Source organism: Lithobates pipiens, unplaced genomic scaffold (genome assembly GCF_037356315.1).
Source record: "Lithobates pipiens isolate NorthernLeopardFrog02 unplaced genomic scaffold, aLitPip1_a1.2 Scaffold_1, whole genome shotgun sequence".
Lineage (NCBI taxonomy): Eukaryota > Metazoa > Chordata > Amphibia > Anura > Ranidae > Lithobates > Lithobates pipiens.
In genome coordinates, this window is record NW_027507685.1 from 223284097 (window position 1) to 223307774 (window position 23678).

Genomic DNA, 23678 nt, shown 5'->3' on the forward strand with positions numbered 1-23678 from the left:
AGGAAATCTAGACAGATATTTAAACACAAATTAAAGCAGTGGTGTGGTCATTTATACTTAATTAAATGTTTTTGTTTTTGTTTTTTTATGTAAGCAGTGTAATTACCTGAATTTGACTTGGTATTAGCCTCTTACAGTCACTGTACAGCAGAGCTTGGTGTGTAAGAAGCAGCACAAAAGGCCAATCAGTTCATGTGTTGACAAGGTGTATGCTGATAGAAGGAGAAATCACAGGTATAGAGAGATAAGCCCATCACTGTGCTGCTTCTCCTTCACTGTCCAGTCACAGTCTGAGAGTGGGTCCCTGACAGCCTGAGCACAGAGGAAGTGGATTGAATAATGATGGCTGTCATTTAAAGACTAAGGACATCTAGTGGTGGAAAAGTGATACTGCAGGAGACAACTTTTAATTCTGCTATCATTTTTTTACATATTTATATAATGATTCACTGAGTGATGAGTATACAGTGTACAAAAAAAAATGATTTGCTCTCCTTGCTGGTATCATTCATGTGCTCATATGCTGACATGCTCTTGGCCATCAAGGCTTGGATAAGTGACCCTGCAGTAGAGTTAGTTGGTCAGTGGCTTCACCTATACTCTGATCCTCCCTTTTGGCACAGATCACATAACCAGCACTTTGGTATTTGGTCACATGACCACCATTGAAGACCTGTCTGCACCTTTTAGGACTTTTGTAGATGGGAATATGCAGCATGTTTTCAGATATGTTTAGCATGCATTTGCAATACATTTGAGATGTGTATGAACATTTTTCAACCTTTCTTTGCCCTTATTTTGAGCTGCTTTGAGCCAAATGTTTTGGTAGTAGCGGCCATGTTTGTGCATTAGTGTTCACTGATACCTAACGTAACATCTTACTTTTCTTTTCAAAGGTGTTTAAGACCCCAGAAAGAGACCCAGCAAACTGTTGTCCAACATCTTCAGGGAGATCAAAGGCATATGGGTCTGTGGGAAAAAAGAAACATTTCAACTTGTAAAATCATAGACAAAAGAAAAGGAAGGATGAGTCCATGACTGTCTTAAAGGGTCTTGCAAAAGCAAGTGGAAAACTTTCAGAACCCCCCCCCCCCCCCCACAACCACCACCCTTCACTGGTGATCATCAGTAGGTGTCCCATTGGGAGCTCCAGATGATAAGTGATAAGCCAATGTTGCCAAACAGCTTTAAAGATACCAGATCTTTGCTTTCTTTCCCCTGAGTCATTGATGGAAAGGGGAAGTGTGAGCTGAGCTGCTGAGAGAATGACTGGAACGACTTTAGTGCTTCTGTTGTAAACTGCTGTGATGATGAATGTTCCCCAGTGCCTGTAGATATGAAGGTCAGTGAGGGTTTTTAGAAAATTCACTTTAAAGTGGATTTATCCTTTTAATCTGGCCTTTCTCAACCTTTTTACCCCAGAAGAAACCTTTTCAGGTCCTTTCATAGTTGATAAGGTTGAATATAGACACCAGTCCATCCAGTTCAACCTGTGTGCTGCGTGTGTGTTATGTCAATAATAATTTACATATCCCTGTATATTGTGCTCAGTAAGATGCTCATCTAATAGTTTTTTTTACACTATTGACACTCCCCGCTGACACCACCACTTGTGGAAGGGAGTTCCACATCCTTACCGCTCTGACAGTAATCATTGGGGTCCATAAGAAAAATGCTCCTTACATTAGTGGTTAGTAGGAAGAAAGCAACTCTTATGCCGCGTACACACGAGCGGACTTTTCAACATCCAAAGTCCGAAGGACTGAGTCCGTCAGACTATCCGATCGTGTGTGGGCTGCAACGGACTTTTGACTCGCCAAAGTCCGAAGGACTTTAGAATATGGAACATGCTTCAAATTTTCCCAAAGGAACTCCGCCGGACCCGGTCCCCTTCGAAAAATCCGCTCGTGTGTATGCTACTCCGACGGACTAAAACCGACGCTAGGGCAGCTATTGGCTACTGGCTATGAACTTCCTTATTCGAGTCGGGTCGTACGTCATCACGTTCGAATCCGTCGGAGTTTAGTGTGATTGTGTGTGGCCAAGTCCGTTCGGCCGAAAAGTCTGTCAGAACTCCGTCGGAATTCCAGCAGAACTCCGACGGAACTCCTTTGGAAGTCTGTCGGACATAAGTCCGCTCGTGTGTACGGGGCTTTACGGTGTGGTCAGAATGCCACCCCTACAGACAGTTAAAAGATCATTAGTGTTATGTTGCTGGCTTTACCAAGTGGCATTGACACCGGAACTTCGCAGGTACCATCAAACGGCCGATCAGTCAGCCATAGCTCCAGGAACACTTAGCAACCTCTTAGCAACCTTTATTTGCTAACATTTAAACTTTCAAGGTAACAGCCCTGAACATTTGTCCTGAATTTTTTAATTTTAATCAAATTAAAAAGTATCATGGAGACTACTCTTTTTTGTTAAAAGAAGACAAGAACATTTTGGGCTGTGGGTATCTTTTCCACAATTTTTTCATGTTTTTGGCATTAGTTTTTGTAAATGAAACCTGTGGAGCTATTATTCCTAGATTAAAACTGCAAAATTTTAGTCTAGACGAAATCCCCACAGCGCTGGGATTGCAACAGGCTCTGAATAGCATGCGTGACAAAAAGAAAAATCTTTCTGGTGGAATTAGCAGTGGTGATAGTTTTAAGGCCCAGTACTCACACTGACAGCTGACCTCAGTTCCGCTCCACCGCCTGCTCTCTAGACAGGTCCGTTTAGCTGAGCCCACCAGGTCCAGGCCGTTAGGACACTTGTATGAGACACTTTCCTCAACATCATACCGAAGCCCAGTTTTCTCTGCTCCAGGAGGCACCCCAGGGTCAGCACAATGGTCACCTGTTGGGTACAAAACAGAAAAAATATAAATTACCTAATTTGGTCTAGCATCGTGCTCTGTACAAGCAAACACAAGCGCCACTGCAGAGACTATGTTCGTCATTGCTCAACCTTGATCAATGACCCAAACAACAGTGTATGTGTGTGCAAAGCTTCTCATATAAGGGTTGTGATTGACTGGTTCTGCTACTGCATTAGTATATCACATTGCCATGTTAGGCTTAAGTATTGTCTCTAGAGCAGCCATTCTCAAGCTTATTAATATGGAGGAACCCTTAAAATAACTTCCTGATCTCAGGGAGCCCCTACTATATATATAGTTTATAGTACTTTAGTGTGATTAGTGGGAAGAATGCGCCTTACATTTGTGGTCAATGAGAATGCTCCTTACATTGGTGGTCGGTGGGAAAAAATGTTCCTTGCATTGGTGGTCAGTGGGAAGAATGTTTTTTATTGATGGTCAGTGGGAGGAAAAAAATTATTGGTGTCACCAGTTCCATACCTGAGAGGCAGAAATTGCTCATAGCTCAAAGAACCCCTATTAACTTTTTGTTTGACTTCTGCCAAACGTCCTGACATCTAACCTTCCCTTCAATTATGATTTTGACTGCCATATGCTAGTGTGTTTCTCTGGTCCTGACTTTGGTTTTACCTTGTGATTTAGGTTTAGGGTTCTGTTTAGGAATGTAATATTGTATATATATTACCACATTCTCCACTTAAACCTTGCATCCAAAGAGATTGCACACAGATTCTGTATAAAATGCCTTTTTTTTTATTATGTTCAGATTGAAAAAATAAAAATTTACAAAATATATAAAGTTTTTTTTTTTTTTAGTGAGACAAATATGAAATTTCCTGACAGGCTCCATGGCAGCATACGTGTGGGTTAGCCCCGCCTCCATAATTACCCAATAGGACCTCTACTCCCATAAATCTTTGCTCCAAGCTGCTATCCGTGTTCCTTTTTTGTCCTCCTCCATAGGACAGGTGTTTCCTATCTGAAGAGATCTTAACTACGATCAAGTCGGCCGACTATCAAGCTTTTGTTCCTCCGATAGGCCCTGTCTGTTAAGCATGGGTATGGAGTGTATGGCAGAGTAGCGCTGAAGGCTTGGTTTGTCCGAAGATAAGTGCGCACGGCTTATTACCTGCTATGTAAGGTGGCCATTATCTGCCCGGTGGATCGGTGGTGTGTGCTTGAACCTGTTCGGCCAGATGATCGTTGGTGGAGTGGTGAGCTGTAAAAATTCAGTTTTTCATGGCAGCAGTGTTTATGTGTTTTCTTTTTTCTTCCTGTGTCTTTTTCATATGCCAGCTGGTTCTTGTGCATAGGCGCTGACGCTTCCGCGTTCCAGCAGCCTTTCTCCCCCTGTTTCCGGGTCCAGCGCTGCGTTCTGCGCATGCGCGGACCCCAATCCAAAGCGAGGCTTGGTTCCCGCGCATGCGCACGGGCATCTCGCGTCTGACGCCGCTGATGACGTCATGAGCGCCATATTTAAAAACACAGTGAGAGATGTCAGAATTGGGAATGATTGCAGGAAATTCAGCGACTTCCCGGGGCCATTTTCTGGTTGGTGTAAGGTAGGTTATAATCTGCTCTGATGTATTGTTGCTCCTGTGTTTTGTATGGCTGCTTATGAGGGTCTATTGTTGTTACAGTCAGCGATCTTTAGTTATGGATGCCTCACTGCCTACTAGTGACCTGCCCGCTTGTAACAGGTATGTACATGTCTGGATTGCTGTGTATTTGTGGAGTATTCCTTAGCATTTGATACCAGCCTGGTCTGTATCTCTCTCTCTCTTTCTTGTATATTTCCTTATAGCCCTTCTAGGTCTGAACCGCATTACAGTACGCATAGTCGCAGTGGATCGTCAAAATCGCACCACCGCAAATCATCGTCAAAGTCTGGTTACCGTAGGTCTTCCAGATCTGAACAACGCAGTGGTCACTCGCACTCAAGCAGAGGACCAGATAATTCATGTTGGGGCTGTAAGATGCCCATTCCATCAGACAAATCACTCTGTGATCATTGCTTCTCTAAAGTCGCAGATGAAAGAGATGGTGCGGATCAACGCTTGGAATCTATGGTGAGAAGGGTGGTAAAGGAATCCCTGCAGCAGAGGGAAGCTCATCACGCTATGGAATCCCCCTCAGACCCATTATGTCCTTCAGGAGGTGAAGGGCTCTTACAAGAGACTGGGGAATCTTCTCAACCAAGCCACCACTCTGTGCTCTTGTCTGACAGCGAATCGGATCCAGAGGATCCAGGAGTAGGATTTGATTATGCTTTAGTACCTGCTCTTGTCAAGGCAGTGAAAGAAGCTTTAAAATGGGAAGAACCCACTACTTCTCCCCTCCCCAAACAAAGAAAGTTTTTCAAACAACTCAAAAAGGAACGGCAACATTTTCCTTTCCTATCTGAATTGGGAGAAATCATTACTGAAGAGTGGAGCAAGATTGATAGGAAGAGCTCCATGCAATCAAAGGTGTCTAAATTGTACCCCTTTAAGGAGGATGGTGTGAAGCACCTTGAATCAGCTCCTCTGGTAGACGCAGCACTTATGCGTTTAGTCAAATACGTGACTCATCCTTTGGAAGACACGGTATCTTTCAAAGATCCGTTAGAGAGAAGAATTGACTCAGATCTGAAAAGAATTTATCTAACTTCAGGGATGGCTTGTAAACCAACTTTGGCTTTAGCCGCAGTCTCAAAGGCTATTGAAACATGGACCGACAATGTTGAAGAGTTCTTGAGAGGTATCTCAGTGAATACGGCTAAAGACTCTCCTATTCAGGAGATCAGAATGGCATCAGCCTTTTTGGGGGAGGCATCTATTGACATTACCCGCCTTCTGTCTCGGGCTATGTTGGCAGCAGTCTCGGCACGCCGTGCTTTGTGGCTCCGTCCCTGGTTGGCGGATCCAACATCTAAGCAGGCATGGTGTCGTATACCATTTGAGGGAACCTCCTTGTTTGGTAATAAACTAGATAGCGCCATATCCCGGGCCACAGGTGGGAGGTCTGGGTTCCTCCCTCAAGACAGACGTCTTCAAAACCAAAAACGTATTTTTCCAAGAAGGCAGACCTCAGATCGCGCTAGAGAAGCGCGCAGTTATAGATCCGGCAGGGAGTTCTCTAGATCTTGGAGGTCCAGACAATCCTCCCTTAAGAAAACCTCAAAGGGGGCTTCCGCAGGTAATCAAGATTCTACCAAATCTTTTTGAAATTGGGCCCGCTCAAACATGTCAGGTGGGGGCTCGCCTTCTTCACTACCGGCATGTTTGGGTGGCCTCAATTCAAGATTATTGGACCGTCGAAACGGTTTCCTCGGGTCACAAATGGACTTTCATCAACACTCCGAGATTAAGGTTCGTTCCCACAACAATTCCAGGCTCAGAGGAAAAGAAACAGGTCCTATTGACCTACGTAAGTTGTTTGCTGGATCAAGGCGCAGCTGTGCCTGTGCCGGAAGACGAACGTGGCGAAGGCATGTATTCTCCTCTGTTTATGGTTCAGAAAAGAAATGGTGCATGGAGGCCGGGGATAGATTTGACCCTCCTCAATTCCTTCATTCGCAAGGAAAAGTTCAAGATGGAGTCTCTTCTTACAATCCAACAGTCGGTGCAGCTAGGGGATTGGTTAATCTCAATCGATTTGAAGGACGCATACTTTCACGTGCCAGTAGCAAGGGATTTCCAGCAATTTCTCAGTTTCGCAGTTGGCGATCAACACCTCCAGTTTACCTGTCTCCCATTCGGGTTGACAACATCTCCTCGGGTCTTCTCCAAGGTACTCCTAGCAATAGTAGCTCTTTTACGAGTCAAAGGAGTTCGTCTCCATCATTATCTGGACGATTTGCTCCTATTATCTCAGGACAGAGATCAAATTCTGGAACACAAGAGTTTAGTCATCTCCACTCTGCAGACATTTGGTTGGCTCCTGAACCTAGAGAAGAGCCATCTGATTCCAACTCAAGTGATCGTGTTTCTAGGGGCTCGACACATTAAAAGGCACTATCTCCCTGCCGGAGGAAAAAATCAGTGTGATCCGGGACAGGATTCACAAGGCTTGGGAATCATCGCATCTTTCGGCTCTACAATGCTTGAAAGTGATCGGCACAATGACGGCCACCATCCCTATGGTGAAGTGGGCCCAGTGGCACACTCGTCCCTTCCAGAAAGGGTTTCTGCAACAGTGGGACTCGTCCAATCAAACACAGCGCATACGCCTTACACCAGCGATGAGGATGTCTCTCCTCTGGTGGCTTCAAGGGAAGAATCTACGCAACCATCATTCGATAGTCCCCATTTCCTGGGTAATAGTAACCTCAGATGCCAGCAACAAAGGTTGGGACGCTCATTGCCTTACGGAAGTAGCTCAAGGAAGGTGGTCGTTCCCGTCACGGTGTGTGGTCTCCAACATCCTGGAGTTGAGAGCAGCCTTTCAAGCACTCATAGCATTTCGCCATCTGCTGGCAGGGTCGTCAGTAATGTTAAGACTGGACAACACAACTGCGGTGGCCTATATAAAGAAACAAGGAGGGACTCGCAGTTGGTCTCTATTACGAGAAGTAGAACCGATAATGAACTGGGCTCAGAAGAATGTGGTCAACATTTCTGCTGTATACATCCCAGGGGTCCAGAATGTTCAAGCAGATTTTCTGTCAAGGGTCAAAATAGACAACAACGAGTGGTCCCTTCACAGGGATGTCTTCGAGTGGCTTCTGACTCTGGGAGTATCTCCAGAGGTCGATCTGTTCGCTTCGCCGTACAATCGCAAGATGCACAGATACTACTCGAGGTTCAGGGATCCTCAGGCGTTCGGTATAGATGCTCTCACGGATTGTTGGAAGTTCCAGAGAGCCTATGCCTTCCCTCCAGTTCCTGTAATCCTACAGTTCCTTCGGAGGCTCAGAAGGGAGAAGGTGGAGAGCATTGCGATAATACCATTCTGGCCCAACAGGCCTTGGTTTCCTCTGCTGTTGCTCCTCAGCTATCAGGACCCAGTTCCCCTGCCTCTCAGGCCAGATCTACTGTCTCAGGGCACACTGTTACACCCGTGCCCATCCTGTCTACACCTCAGGGCATGGTTCTCGAGAGGGGAAGGCTAGAAGCTCTGGGTTGCCCAGAAGAAGCGATTCCAACCCTTCTTAGTGCCAGACGGAAGAGTACCAATAAAGTATACGAACGTATATGGGCCAGGTTTATGGGCCACATGTCTTCTAGGTCAAATTCATATAATTCTCCGGCAGTTCAAGATATTTTGTCTTTCCTTCAGTCAGGGTTAGACTTGTCTCTGGCAGTTAGTTCTCTTAGAGTACAAGTTTCAGCCATATCAGCCTTTACAGGAGTTTCGTGGGCGAATCATACCTTAATTCAACAATTCTTTAAAGGAGCCATCAGGCTTAGGCCTCAAAAGAGGCCCAGGTTTCCCAAACGGGACCTTCCGTTAGTATTGGACTTTCTTTCTGATCTTGGGAAAGGTTTGGATGCTCCCCTGTCTTTAGGAGATCTCACTATCAAGACGGTGTTTCTGGTGGCAATAACTTCAGCCAAAAGAGTGTCGGAAATTAGGAATCTTGGATCTGTTGAACCATTTCTAACTTTTTTCCCGGACAGAGTGGTCCTGATCCCTATGCTTGGGTCAAATCCAAAAGTTACATCAGTATTTCATGAAAATCAGGAGATCGTGCTACCTACGTTTAGAATGTCAGACAACCAAGAGATTCATCCCCTGGATGTTGGTCGCACCTTGAAGCAATATCTGGACGCTACAGCCTCGTTCAGACGAACAGACTTTCTTTTTGTCCTTCTCCATGGCAAAAATAAAGGGATGCGAGCATCAGTAAGATCAATCTCATCTTGGGTGGTCCAAACGATTCAAAGGGCATACAAGGCAAAGGGCGTGGTTCCTCCTGAGGCAGTGACGGCTCATTCAACTCGAGGCATCTCGACCTCTAGGGCAACAGTTCGACATGTCGCACCAGAAGTTATCTGTAGAGCAGCTTCCTGGTCTTCAATTAATACCTTTGTTTCCCATTATTGTGTAGAGCCAGCTGCGCTTTCTTCTGTTAATTTTGGTTTACAAGTATTGTCAGTGGACAATGAAAAATAAAAATTCTAGTTTCTTTGCTCAACATTTTTAGCCCACCCGGGTGTGTTTGGCGAGTTATTTCCCACACGTATGCTGCCATGGAGCCTGTCAGGAAAATGGAAAATTAATATCAAATACTTACCGTAATTTTCCTTTCCTGATGGGCTCCATGGCAGCAGGAGTTCCCTCCCAAATGTTGGAGTAGGCTAGTTACGGAACACGGATAGCAGCTTGGAGCAAAGATTTATGGGAGTAGAGGTCCTATTTGGTAATTATGGAGGCGGGGCTAACCCACACGTATGCTGCCATGGAGCCCATCAGGAAAGGAAAATTACGGTAAGTATTTGATATAAACTTTCCATTATTTTGTATTTTTCTATACATCCAACAGGTGGAGCCGCTGGGTCCTTTTCATGTTTTTCAGGCTCTTCGTAGCTCCTCTGTTGGTCTGTTGCTTACAGAGCTCATGCTCAAGCTAAAACAGACCTTACATAATAGTAAATGAGTCAGCACAGTGATTTCGTCTCCCTCTTGCTCTCATCTCCTCTCTCCATCCAGCTTCATTTCAAGTTTTAATCAATGATAAAGTTTCAGATTTTAATGTGCTCTATCTTTAGAAATCCAGAGCTGCACCCTATACATTAAAAACAGATGTAAACCATCTATTTGTTGTAAAATATGAACTTAGAAAAAAATGAAATTAACCCAAAACCATTATAGTTTCCCTTTAAGTGTTGGAGCAACAAAGTACTGGTAGTCATATTACCAGGGCGAAAAGACATGGCAGCTAGAAGCGACATAAATGACTCTGAATCAGCAACAGCCCTATGCCTGTGGCAGGAAATTAATGCAGGTCAGCTGGCACCTCCCTGCCACTGTGCAGCCAAGACAGAGAGTAAGACACAAGTATTACCAACCCCATACACAACATGGTCCAAGGTCTGCCCTGCCCCTGCTACAGACTGTTGTGGAGTCATTAGGGTGACAGTTCTGAAAAAAAGTAAGGAGGGCGGCTTTCAGCAGAGGTTGTAAAAGAAAGAAAGAAAGCCTTATTATTTTATACAAAGCCACATCTCAGTACAGTGACTAAAGAGCTAGCTTTCCTATTAAAAAGATTGGAGCCCTGGGTTCAGTTCTTACTTTTGCAATGCCGTATATATCTACCCATCCTTCAATATTTGACTTCCTCTGCTTCAGCACCAAAGGCTACAGTCTATACCGCCATTTACACCCTGTACTCACCGCCGTCATCGCACACTGCAGTTTCTCCACTCCACTTTGCATTTCTTCTACAGGTTCTTTCCAAAGACCCCCGAGGAGTGTAGCCATCGTTACAGACAAAGGTTATGTTGGCCCCTACCAGGTAAGGGCCCCTGGGGAAGTACTCTCCATTTTCAAACATTCTAGGCTCTGGACACCTCATTTCTGTTGAAGATAAATGAAATATACAGTTGTAAAAGCAGTCTAAAGTAATCTAACTTCCCAGGAAGCTAATTATACACACTCACTAAGCACTTTATTGGGAACAATACAGTATACAAAATTGTGGCTATAAAGAGATGCACATGGTCAGCGAGAATACACAGATCTGGCATTCAAGCCATGATTGATTTGTATTAACGGGCAACAAAGGGTTTACTACTAAACCATTTTCCACACCATAACACCATCAGCCTAGACTTGACACAAGGCAGGTTAAGCCCATGATTGCACCCTACTATCTGTGTGCCGCAGCAGAAACCAGGATTCCTCAGACCAACACTTTTCCAGTCTTCTGTTGTTTAGGCTTGGTGAGCCTGTGCCCACCTCAGCATCATAGTTCTGTTCTTGGCTACCAGTTGGAACCCAACATGTTATTACATCAATTACCAATCTACCTATGTGTCCATTACTATTCCAAGTAAAGGTTAATTAACAATCCAATTAAAAGCCTACTGCCAACAGCAGATCACTAGTGTCATCATCTTGTTAGCATTCCCAGTAAATGTCAGTAACCACCCCAAAAATAACCCTCTACATTTAAAGAAAATGCCCATCGCATCCCTTACTTTTACAGGAGATCTTGGTCAGCTTTTTTCCAGTGCTAGACCTCATTATGCTCCACTGCCCGTTGGCTTGGCAGGTCCGGCTGATCACAGGCCATGCATACTCCCCTGTAGGACACAGGAATTTGGCAATGCTTCCCACATTCAGCCCATTAGTAAGGTGCGTGAGCCCATTTGGGTACCCAGCATCCAGTGGGCACTGCACCTGGGCTTCACCTGCTGTGGAAAAAACACCAGGAAAAATTAGGTCATAACAGTGTAAGGTACAATACGCAATTGCAAAGCATAAAAGCATATTTAAATTGTCTGGGCAAAATTAAAACTACATTTTTTTTTGTATATTTATCCAATACTTGCACATTTCCCTATGTTTTGATTCTTTAAAAATGCTGAGCAACCTGTTGATCTCACCAGAAATCCAGTAAGCAATTAGCTTCCTGTTCTGGGCTGACAAAGCTGCCTCTGCTATAATGGATGACCAATCAGTGTTGTTAGTTCTGCCTGAGTTCTCCCCTGCTGTACTATAGAATCGATATCTGCTCCTTATGTTATGGTCCAGCAGGGGAGAACTGGTCAATTCAAACATAGGATACCCTAATGCCACGTATACGATGGAATCTTTTCATCATATTTTCTGACCGTGTGTATGCCCATTGGTCTTTTTCTGTTGGCATTTCCAATGGTCTTTAGATTGAGAGCCTGTTCTTAATTTTTCGGACGGAAAACCTTTCTATCGGATTTTTCGATCGTGTGTATGCAATTCCGACACACAAAATTCCGGCGCATGCTCGAAAACAATTCGACACATGCTCAGAAGCATTAAACTTCCCTTTTATAGTGCCTTCAAACGTGTTGTATGTCACGGTGTTATTGACTGCCAGAATTTGGTGTGACCGTGTGTAGGCAAGACAGTTTGAGCGAAATTCTGTCGGAATTCCGACGGGAAAACCAGCAGAGCTTTTTCCAACGAGAATTCCGATCGTGTGTATGCGGCATTAGGATTTGAAGAATAACTAAAGGCAAAGCTTTTTTTTTTTTTTTAGTTTTGTATAGAGTGGAGAGGGAATATAACATCTGTCAGTTGTTATTGCAGTCTTTGTCCCTGTTAAGGAGATTCGCCCTCTCTATTTGTCTTGTTTACCGTTATCATTGAAAGTAAAAGAAAATGCCAAATTTTAGGTTGTTCCCAGAAAATCTTCCCATGGGGACACTAGTTCTGGTGACCTGGGGTCCCAAAAGAATTTGCTAGGATTTCCCATCACTTCCTGTTTGGCTATGTGACAGGAAGTGAGGGGAAATCTCTGCAATGGGACACAGATAACAAATACAAATATGTCAAGGGTTATAACCCTCCCTTACTCTATCCAAAATGGAAAAAAAAAGTTTTGCACTGATATTATGCAACTAGGTGGTTTTGGGATGACTTACTTTTGGCATGATCACTAGTTTTGTAAAACAAAACAAAGTCAATACTAATATAATATGTTTGTACTATACAGTGGTGTGAAAAAGTGTTTGCCCCCTTCCTCATTTCCTGTTCCTTTGCATGTTTGTCACACTTAAGTGTTTCGGAACATCAAACCAATTTAAACAATAGTCAAGGACAACACAAGTAAACACAAAATGCAATTTGTAAATTAAGGTGTTTATTATTAAAGGTGAAAAAAAATCCAAACCATCATGGCCCTGTGTGAAAAAGTGATTGCCCCCTAAACCTAATAACTGGTTGGGCCACCCTTAGCAGCAACAACTGCAACGAAGCGTTTGCGATAACATGCAATGAGGCTTTTACAGCGTCCTGGAGGAATTTTGGCCCACTCATCTTTGCAGAATTGTCCTAATTCAGTTACATTAGAGGGTTTTCGAGCATGAATGGCCTTTTTAAGGTCATACCACAACATCTCAATAGGATTCAGGTCAGGACTTTGGCTAGGCCACTCCAAAGTCTTCATTTTGTTTTTCTTCAGCCATTCGGTGGTGGACTTGCTGGTGTGTTTAGGATCATTGTCCTGCTGCAGAACCCAAGTTCGTTTCAGCTTGAGTACACGAACAGATGGTCGGACATTCTCCTTCAGGATCTCTTGGTAGACAGCAGAATTCATAGTTCCTTTTATCACGGCAAGTCTTCCAGGTCCTGAAGCAGCAAAACAGCCCCAGACCATCACACTACCACCACCATATTTTACTGTTGGTATAATGTTCTTTTTATGAAATGCAGTGTTCCTTCTACGCCAGATATACTTGGACACACACCTTCGAAAGAGTTCCACTTTTGTCTCATCGGTCCACAGAATGTTGTCCCAAAAGTCTTGGGGATCATCAAGATGTGTTGTGGAGAAATTGAGACGAAATTGAGACGAGCTTTGATGTTCTTTTTGTATAGCAGTGGTTTTCTCCTTGGAACTCTGCCATGCAGGCCATTTTTGCCCAGTCTTTTCCTGATGGTGGAGGCATGAACGCTGACCTTAACTGAGGCAAGTGAGGCCTGCAGTTCCTTGGACGTTGTTGTGGGGTCTTTTGTGACCTCTTGGATGAGTCGTCGCTGCGCTCTTGGGGTAATTTTGGGCGGCCGGCCACTCCTGGGAAGGTTCACCACTGTTCCATGTCTTCGCCATTTGTGGATAATGGCTCTCACTGTGGTTCGCTGGATTCCCAAAGCTTTGGAAATGGCTTTATAACCCTTTCCAGACTGATAGATCTCAATTACTTTCTTTCTCAATTGTTCCTGAATTTCTTTGGGTCTCGGCATGATGTGTAGCTTTTAAAGATCTTCTGGTGGACCTTACTGTGTCAAGCAGCTCCTATTTAAGTGATGCCTTGATTGTGAACAGGTGTGGCAATAATCAGGCCTGGGTGTGGCTAGAGAAATTGAACTCAGTTGTGGACAACCACAGTTATAGTATGTTTTACCAAGGGGGCAATCACTTTTTCACACAGGGCCATGATGGTTTGGATTTTTTTTCACCTTTAATAATAAACACCTTCATTTACAAATTGCATTTTGTGTTTACTTGTGTTGTCCTTGACTATTGTTTAAATTGGTTTGATGTTCCGAAACACTTAAGTGTGGCAAACATGCAAAGGAACAGGAAATGAGGAAGGGGGCAAACACTTTTTCACACCACTGTAAAATGGGCAGCAAACTCATGCAATAGATATACTGTGAGTCATCTTTAGAAGACATATACCGTACATAACAGACTCTGACTTTTAGCTCTTTTTGTTTCTTTTGTTGAGTATGTTTGCATATCCATGTACCATGAGCCAACCTCAGATCGGACTTTCCATAAAAAACTTTATAAGGAATAAAACAGTACAAAATTTCCCTGGGGTAGTCATTTGTAGGTCACAAGGATATCAAATAGGAAATTTAAACCAAGACAGTGCAACAAGGTAGAAAATCTACAAAAGACATAGATCAGACACAGAAGGCAAGTTATTTTTTCAAAATCTTAGGATATATTGATAAGGGAGCAATGGGCATGACATTACTCCCAATAACAATATTGGGTCCCGCCGTGCACCATGCATTGACTTAATGCATGCACTTGACTTAACTCTTCAACTTTCATATCTCAACAAGATGAGGGCCTCGGCGATGCAGATCTGCTCCCGTTGGGGAGGAGTGCCGAGAACATTTCCCTTGTTGCAAGAGGCTATCTCACCTGTTATATGTACATGCTTATTGACCGGCTGCTAGAGAAAACTTCATTACCCATGGTAACCATTGTATTTTCACACACTCTATTAACACCTACCTCTGTCTTCATTCCCTACTATATGTCTAGACTATATAGACTATATGTTACTTGCACTGCATCCCTTTAGTAACTTTAGACAAGGCAAAGGCAACATTTCAAACATTTTACTTGAAGAATAAGTTAACATGATGACAATCTTCAAAAAGACTTTCTTCAAAAAGACTGTGATCTCACGGCAAAGTATATTCCCATGGGCAATACGTTTAAAAGGCTAAAAATAAAACTGATGTGGCTCACGGCCAAAGTTAAAAAAGCTATAAACTATAAAAAAAGAGCTTTTAAAAAATATTAAAATAACGGAACGCTAGTGTCATTTAAATGTTACAAATAATATAGCAGAATATGTAAAAAAGAAATCAAGGATGCAAAAATTAAAAATGAAAGACAGATTACAAAAGATAGTAGGACAAACCCCCAAAAATTCTTCCAATATATTAATAGTAAAAAGATCAAGTCTGAACATGTAGGCCCTTTACAAAATAATCTGGAGTGGGTGACTGGGGACAAAGAGAAGGCTAACTTATTAAATACTTTCTTCAGCTCTGTGTATACAAAGGAGCATGGGGGAGCTCATGTCCATAATGGGTGTGGTAGTGACGCAGCCCCAAATCCACAATGGCGCAAAAGTGATATGGTCCAGAAATATTTGGACAGAGTAAAAGGTGGATAAAGCACCTGGACCTGATGGCATCCACCCACGGATCCTAAAAGAATTGAGCTCCGTAATTTCAAAGCCATTGTATCTAATTTTATAGGGACTCATTAATGACAGGAATAGTACCACTGGATTGGCACAGGGCCAATGTGGTGCCTATATGTAAAAAGGGAACAATGTCTTTACCAAGTAACTATAGACCTGTTAGTTTAACTTCTATAGTTGGGAAGATACTGGAGGGATTAATAAAAGACCACATATACGAGTTCTTGCAGAAAAAAAATATTTTAAGCAACAGACAGCATGGATTCATGAAAGACAGAAGTTGTCAGACAAACCTGATTTCTTTTTATGAGGTGGAAAGTAAAACCTTGGATAGAGGGTGGCGGTGGACGTGATATACTTGGATTTTGCAAAAGCGTTCGATACAGTTCCGCACACACGGCTCATGTGTAAGGTAAAGTCTACAGGTACGGAAATATCAGTTTGTAAATGGATAGAAAACTGGCTAAAAGACAGATTTCAGAGAGTAGTGGTTAATGATTCTTACTCTGAATGGTCTAAGGTTATCAGTGGTGTACCCCAAGGTTCAGTGCTGGGACCCTTACTTTTTAACATCTTTATAAATGATATTGGGTCTGGGATCAAAAGTAACATTTCTGTCTTTGCAGATGACACCAAGCTATGCAGTGGAATAACATCCTTACAGGATGTCTCCAATTGATAAGCCGACCTCAATGCTCTGTCTAAGAAAGCGAAAGTCCACCGCTCCAGGCCAATCCACCGGCAGGCTACCAACTCTTCAGACAGGTGGGGTTTCCAGGTGCAGGCTGATTGCACAAACCAAGTATACAGGAAACGAACAAAACTCTGGACAGCCACACTCCGGATTAGGTGAAAAAATGAAAATGCCTTTATTTCTTCAAGTGAAAAAACTCCATATCACACGAAACATCACAGCAAAGGGAAAAAGAAACAGAACAAAATTTCTGACGCGTTTCACGCTAAAACCAGCGCTTACTCATAGCTCTGTCTAATTGGGCGACTATGTGGCAGGTGAGGTTTAATGTTGAGAAATGTAAAGTTATGCACTTGGGGGCTAAGAATATGCATGCATCATACATGCTAGGGGAGTACAACTGGGGGAATCCATAGTGGAGAAGGATCTGGGGGTTTTGGTAGATCATAAGCTCAATAATAGCATGCAATGCCAAGCTGCGGTTTCCCAAGCAAGCAAAGTCCTTTCCTGTATTAAGAGAGGTATGGATTCCAGAGAGAGATATCATTTTGCCCCTGTTCAAATCATTAGTAAGACCTCCTCTGGAATATGCAGTTCAGTTTTGGGCACCAGTTCTCAAAAAGGATATCGGGGAACTGGAGAAAGTGCAGAGAAGGGCAACCAAACTGATAAGAGGCATGGAGCAACTCAGCTATGAGGAAAGATTAGAGGAACTGAATTTATTCACTCTTGATAAGAGGAGATTAAGGGGGGATATGATCAACATGTACAACTATATAAGGGGTCCATATAGTGAACTTGGTGTCGAGTTATTCACTTTACAGTTAACAAAGAGGACAAGGGGGCACTCTTTACGTCTAGAGGAAAAGAGATTTCATCTCCAAGTACGGAAAGGTTTCTTCACAGTAAGGGCCGGTTCACACTGCGACGCGAGGCGAGGCGACACGGCTCGCCTCGCCTCGCTCCCGCAAGTCGCCCCCATTCAGTACTATGGAACCGTTCTGAGAGGAGCGACTCGAGTCGCTCCGACTCAGAAAAAAGGTTCCTGTACTACTTCGGGGCGACTTCGGGGGCGACTTGCATTGACTTCTATGCAGAAGTCCTCTGCAAGTCGCCGCTGAGCTCCCCGCAAGTCGCGGCGAGGTAAGTCGGAGACGCCTCGCCGCGGCTCGCTGTGTGAACCGGCCCTAAGAGCTATGAAAATGTGGAATAGACTCCCTGCAGAGGTGGTTCTGGCCAGCTCAGTGGATTGCTTTAAGAAGGGCCTGGATTATTTCCTAAGTGTACATAATATAACTGGGTACTAACATTTATAGGTAAAGTTGATCCGGGGAAAATCCGATTGCCTCTCGGGGGATCAGGAAGGAATTTTTTCCCCTGCTTTAGGAAATTGGGTCATGCTCTGCTGGGGTTTTTTGCCTTCCTCTGGATCAACTGCGGGTATAGAATTGGGTATATGGGATTGTATGATATTATTATTATTATTTTTTTGTGGTTGAACTGGATGCACTTGTGTCTTTTTTCAACCTGACTAACTATGTAACTATGTAACAATCAACAGTCCAAGATAATATACCAACATTCCCTAACATCCCTAGTCCCTAACTACAGGCTTGTGGCTGTCTCAGCATACCTGTTCAAGGAAAAATCCAATACTAGAATCTAGCTCCGGTTTCGGCAGGATACAGGCCATCCAGATTCCGGTAACAGCATTAGGCAGACTTGGCATGGACCAGGCCTAAACCGAACACATTCTCTCTCCATGTACTCCACTCCGCACCATCTGTGTATGTGTGTGAGGTTTTTCACTCTGGATCTGGGGCTTTATCCCTTTTATAGCACACAGGACCAGAGGGTCGGACCCAAGGAACCCCACCAAGAAAAACCCAGGGATTACAGTTAACCCTTAACTTCCCACTGGGGCAGCAGTAACCACTGCCTGTCTACACATGACAACTGTTTCCTTGGAACTGAAAGTGAGGGAAGATGCAACATTTTGAGCTGCCCCCGGTACAGAAATAAGAGAAATAAAGTTTTCCTTTAGAAATACTTATCTGGTGACAACTGTCTCAAAGGTATTTCTACTTACTTTTAGGGTAATTTCCTTTCACACCCTGTTGTGCCTACAGGAGAAGAAGTGAAAGGAAATATCTCATATTGGATATATGTAGCCAGGCGGTGGACTACAAAAACATGAAAAAGGAGACATTTCCCTCTTTGTAATCAGTTTTACTTTCACTTTCTGCTGTTATGCTGAACGTTGTGTTAAACTATCCCCTCCAGTCAGCAGAGGGAGCCAGAGAAGCCTATGGAATCCTATGCAGAATGCTAAAGATCATGGGATTTGAAGTCTGGGAGAGCAACCATACAATGGGACTCGTGGACTCTTTACACTAAATTTCCCTTAGAACACTGAGGCAGAGGAGGAGTGCTGGTATAGAGTTTTACAGACTATTTTAAGAACTTCTTCCTCTTGGCACAGAGGGAACTGATGAGAGCACTGCTGTGTACTGACCAGGCTGCTGAGAAGCCAGACCAGTGGAGACACCTGAGGTAGTACAACACAGGTTGCAGCGGTTGCATCTACACTAATGTCGCAGAGAGACCAGAGCATCCTCTCACCCTCTACTTTCCACTCTGAAGGCCTTCTGTGGAGAGAGCCCTATACACACGATCGTAAATCCTGCCAGCAAAAGTCCGATGAGAGCTTTTGGTCGTGTGTATGCTCCATCGGAGCAGATTGAGAGCAGGTTCTCTATTTTTCCGACAAAAAAATTTCCGATCGGAAATTACGATCGTCTGTAGCAATTGCTACGTGCAAAATTCCTATGCAAGCTAGGAAAAAAATTGACGCATGCTCGGAAGCATTGGACTTCATTTTCTCAGATCTTCGTAGTGTGAACTTTTGTGTGACCATGTGTATGCAATCCAAGCTTGAGCGGAATTCCGTCGGAAAAACCATCCAAGTTTTTTCAGACGGAAAATTCACTCGTGTTCACAGGGCATTGGAGACCCTTCTTTCTACAGCAAGAGCTCACAGCTGCACCACATGGACTGGTGAGAGGGCATTGCCCATTGGTCACACTCCTAGCAGGGACTGGGGTACAGGAGGCAGGACACTGAGTATACTGCACCAGGGTTGCTGTCAGGAAGATCCTCCTCACGGACGTCTGAGCGGCAAAAGTCGCAGAAGATCTTTTACCCAGTTTCAGGAGCGTTACCGCGCGGCCGTTTGACGCAAATTGGCGCCAATAGCGCTATTTAAACTGGAGCCATGCTTCAGTGCTTTGCTGCCTGATCAACAGCGTTCCTGTGCTTCCTGGTGATCCGTATCTGAACCTGAACCTGAACCTGTACCTGTACCTGTACCTGTATCCTGATCCGTATCGAACCCGGCTTGTTCCCGACTCTGCTGTTTGCTGCCTGCCCCCCCGACTTTGGCTTTGTACCCGACTACTCTTCTGGATTCCGTTTCTGTACCTGATCTGCCCGCCGGTGCCTGACCTGGACTGTTACATCATCCGTCAACTGTAAGTTGCTTGCTGTTGTACTACAGGACACCTCCCAGTCCTCCGCAATATTTGGCTGTACTCCTTCTGCGTTTGTAGCCTTCTACCTCTGGCTGCAGACTACTGGACTCTTCCACTTCCGCTTATCCATTGCACCTGCATCCGTTGTTGGACTACAATACCCCTCCGTTGTTTGTCACTTCCTGCAATCACTTGTATGCCGTTGCTGGACTACAGGAACCCTTCTGCTGTCTGCTGAACCTTATCTCACCTTTGCCTGCATTCTGACACCGGACTACAATACACCTCCTCCTTCAACGGTCTTCTGCCTCTACTACCTGCTATCCAGTCAGGCACTTGTGCCCCTCTGTGCTCCTGAGCCCCTGTCACCACTACCAGGGTCTCTCGAGTCAGAGGTCTACGAGAGGCCACTCCCTGCACTCCGGGCTCTGCTTAAAGGTACGTGACAGTATCAGGCAGCCATGTCTGAGCCCACGCAGGGAGATTCGGCCATGGATGATTTATGCCGTCATCTTGCTGGACTTACCCAGGCTGTTAAATCTCTACAAGAAGGCTATTCTCGGTTGGAAGAGCGTGTCCAGGTCTTATCTACCACAGGCCCTACCGTGTCGGGAACTTCTTCTGCGCCATCAGTGGTTATGTTGCCCCCTGAACCCAAGGTCCCAACCCCGGAGAGGTTTTCGGGAAATCGCAGCAAGTATAGAGCTTTTCGCAATGCCTGTGAACTGTTTTAGGCACTTCAACCCAGAACTTTCTCTCTAGAATCCACTAAGGTGGGTTTTGTTATCTCCCTCCTACTGGATGAGCCCCAGGCTTGGGCCCACCGCCTTTTGGAGCAAAAGGAAACCTGCCTTAATAACCTGAATACTTTTTTTCAAGCCATGGGTTTGCTCTATGAGGATCCTCAACAGGCGGCCACAGCGGAAGCAGCTTTATATTCTCTTCAGCAAGGCCGCAGAGCGGCAGAGGACTATGCGTCTGAATTTCGACGCTGGAGTTCCGATACTACCTGGAACGATGCTGCTCTGCGATACCAGTTTTGCATGGGACTCTCTGAACCTCTAAAGGATGAATTGGCCCGGGTGGGTGTTCCAGCAACTCTTGAAGCCCTTATCAACCTCTCCATCCAGATAGACAGACGCTTGAGAGAACGGAGAACAGAACGCACTGCCGGGCCGTCCCGACCAGTCTGGATGTTACCCCGTGTACCTAATCCCCCTGCACATCCTGCTGCTGACACGCCTGAACCCATGCAACTGGGCTTACTTAGACCAACGCTCACCACCGAGGAACGACAACGCCGGCAGCTCAACAATCTGTGTCTTTACTGTGGGGAACCCGGACATTACGTGAGATCCTGTCCTGCCAAATTCCGTAAGCATTTTTCTGCATTTTCTCCTGTTTTACCTGCTGTGCCTAGTAATGCTACTCACCTGGCTGTTCCCGTCTCTCTTCAGCTACCCGGAGGGAACATTCAAGTCCCCGCAATAGTTGATTCTGGAGCGTGCAGTGGATTTATGGACTTATCGTTTGCCCAAAGATTCCAAGTGCCCTTACGGCCCAGGGTGAAGGGGTTGTCTGTACACCTTGCCGATGGGTCAGCTATCAAATCAGGAACGGTGACACAGGAGACATGTCCTTTGACTGCTACTATTTCCGGTAACCACCAGGAACAACTCTGCCTGGACATTATTGAATCTCCCCTTTTCCCTATCATACTGGGTATGCCTTGGCTCCGGGCACACAACCCGCAAATAGACTGGTCCACCGGAAACATTTACTTTTTCTCTCCCTACTGTCGTCAACACTGCTTCCAAGAATCAATTAAGGTCTTACCCCATTTAATGTGTATGGAGACCGACGTTGAGACGCGCCAGCACGTTCCTGAGGCCTACCATGACTTCTTGGACGTGTTCAGCAAGAAGGGGGCAGAAACACTTCCCCCTCATAGACCCTACGATTGCCCAATTGAGATCCTTCCCGGAGCCGAAATTCCTTTCGGGAGAATATTTCCCTTAACAGAAGTGGAATTGGAGACTCTCAGGACTTACATTGATGACAATTTGAAAAAGGGGTTCATACGTCCTTCTACGTCCCCAGCTGGGGCAGGAATCTTTTTTGTAGAAAAGAAGGACCATTCTCTCCGCCCTTGTGTTGACTACCGGGACTTAAATAAAGTTAGTCAAGAATCGGTACCCATTGCCTTTGGTACCCGAATTATTCCAACGCCTTGGATCAGCTAGTATCTTCACAAAACTGGATCTGCGCGGAGCCTATAATTTGGTCCGTATCCGAAGTGGGGACGAATGGAAGACTGCCTTCCGCACCCGCTTCGGACATTTTGAATATCTCGTAATGCCCTTTGGGCTGTGCAACGCTCCTGCGACTTTCCAGCATTTTGTGAATGATATCTTTAGAGATTTTCTCGACCTGTTTGTTATAGTATACCTGGACGACATCTTAATTTTCTCCCCTTCTCTGCCAGCTCACAGGGAACACGTTAAGAAGGTTCTCATTCGGCTTCGCCGACACGGCTTGTACGCAAAACCTGAGAAGTGCGAGTTTGAACGTCGCAGCATTCAGTTTTTGGGGCTGATTATTTCGGTGGATGGAATCAAGATGGATCCGCAAAAAGTTTCGGCCATCCTGGACTGGCCAGCCCCTACTGATAAAAGAGGAATTCAACGCTTTGTGGGGTTTGCAAATTTTTATCGAAAATTCATCAAGGGATTTTCTACAATCATCGCTCCAATCACCAGATTAACGAGACAAGGTATCAAGTTCCAGTGGACTCCGGAGGCACAAGCCGCATTTTCTTCCCTTAAAGAACAATTTGTGTCAGCATCTGTCCTGAAGCATCCTAATTCTGCGCTACCCTACATCCTTGAGGTGGATGCATCCGAAGTTGCAGTGGGAGCAGTCCTTTCTCAGAGACAGGGCCCCAAGGCTTTATTGCATCCGGTGGCGTTCTTCTCACGTAAGTTGTCTGAAGCGGAAAGGAATTATGATGTCGGGGACAGGTTGCTACTTGCTATCAAAGCTGCACTTGAGGAATGGCGCTATCTCCTGGAGGGAGCAGCTCATCCCATTCTTGTATACACTGACCACAAGAACTTAGAGTATTTAAAGACTGCTAAGAGGCTGAAGCCGCGTCAGGCCAGATGGGCACTTTTCTTTACAAGATTTTCCTTCCACATTACCTATAGACCCGGATCGAAAAACACCAAACCCGACGCGCTATCCCGGATGTTCAGCGAACCCGAAGTTCTTCAACCCACAGACACCATCCTTGCGCCCGGAAATTTCCTTATGCTCCAGGAAGATCTTCTATCCCAACTTAAGCAGGCTTCATCTTCAGCTTCACATCCCTCAAACACCACCTTACTCTCTAGCAATGACTTGTTATGGCATGAAAATAAGATCTACGTGCCCCAACAACTACGGGTTGCTGTTCTTAAGTCTTGCCACGACCACAAGCTGGCCGGTCATTTTGGGGTACACAAGACCGCCGAACTTCTCCAACGCACCTTCTGGTGGCCTCAGCTGCTAAGAGACTGTAAACTTTATGTAGAATCTTGCATTACCTGTACCCAGAACAAGAGTAGCAAGGCCAAAGCCTGGGGGTTGCTGAAACCACTCCCCATCCCTGGAAAGACCTTGGAAAATGATTTCCATAGACTTTATTGTAGAACTACCACCGTCAGAAGGCTTTACCACTATCCTTGTGGTGGTTGACAGATTGTCCAAGATGGCTCACTTTCTGCCCATGAAGGGTACACCTTCTGCCCCTGAGACCGCAAGGATCTTCATTAAGGAGATTGTAAGACTCCACGGTATACCTGCGAACATTGTTTCCGATCGTGGAGTACAATTTACATCAAAATTTTGGAGAGCTTTATGTAAATCCTTGAAAATTGATCTCTCGTTTTCTTCTGCCTATCATCCCCAGACCAACGGCCAGACCGAACGAACAAACCAGACCCTTGAGCAATATTTGAGTTGTTATT

The 23678-nt window shown here is 44.9% G+C and overlaps 1 protein-coding gene across 1 annotated transcript in view; it reads right to left on the reverse strand.

The window, feature by feature from the left end:
- The window catches only part of LOC143983551 (complement C2-like), an 81970-nt gene that overhangs the window by 54180 nt on the left and 4112 nt on the right, over positions 1 to 23678 (reverse strand). Inside the window, exons 2-5 of the mRNA XM_077483357.1 lie at positions 10990 to 11205; positions 10184 to 10366; positions 2671 to 2844; positions 883 to 969 (exon numbers count right to left, since the gene is read on the reverse strand). Coding sequence (XP_077339483.1) covers positions 883 to 969; positions 2671 to 2844; positions 10184 to 10366; positions 10990 to 11205 — 660 coding nt within the window. The remainder of the gene's footprint in view (positions 1 to 882; positions 970 to 2670; positions 2845 to 10183; positions 10367 to 10989; positions 11206 to 23678) is intronic.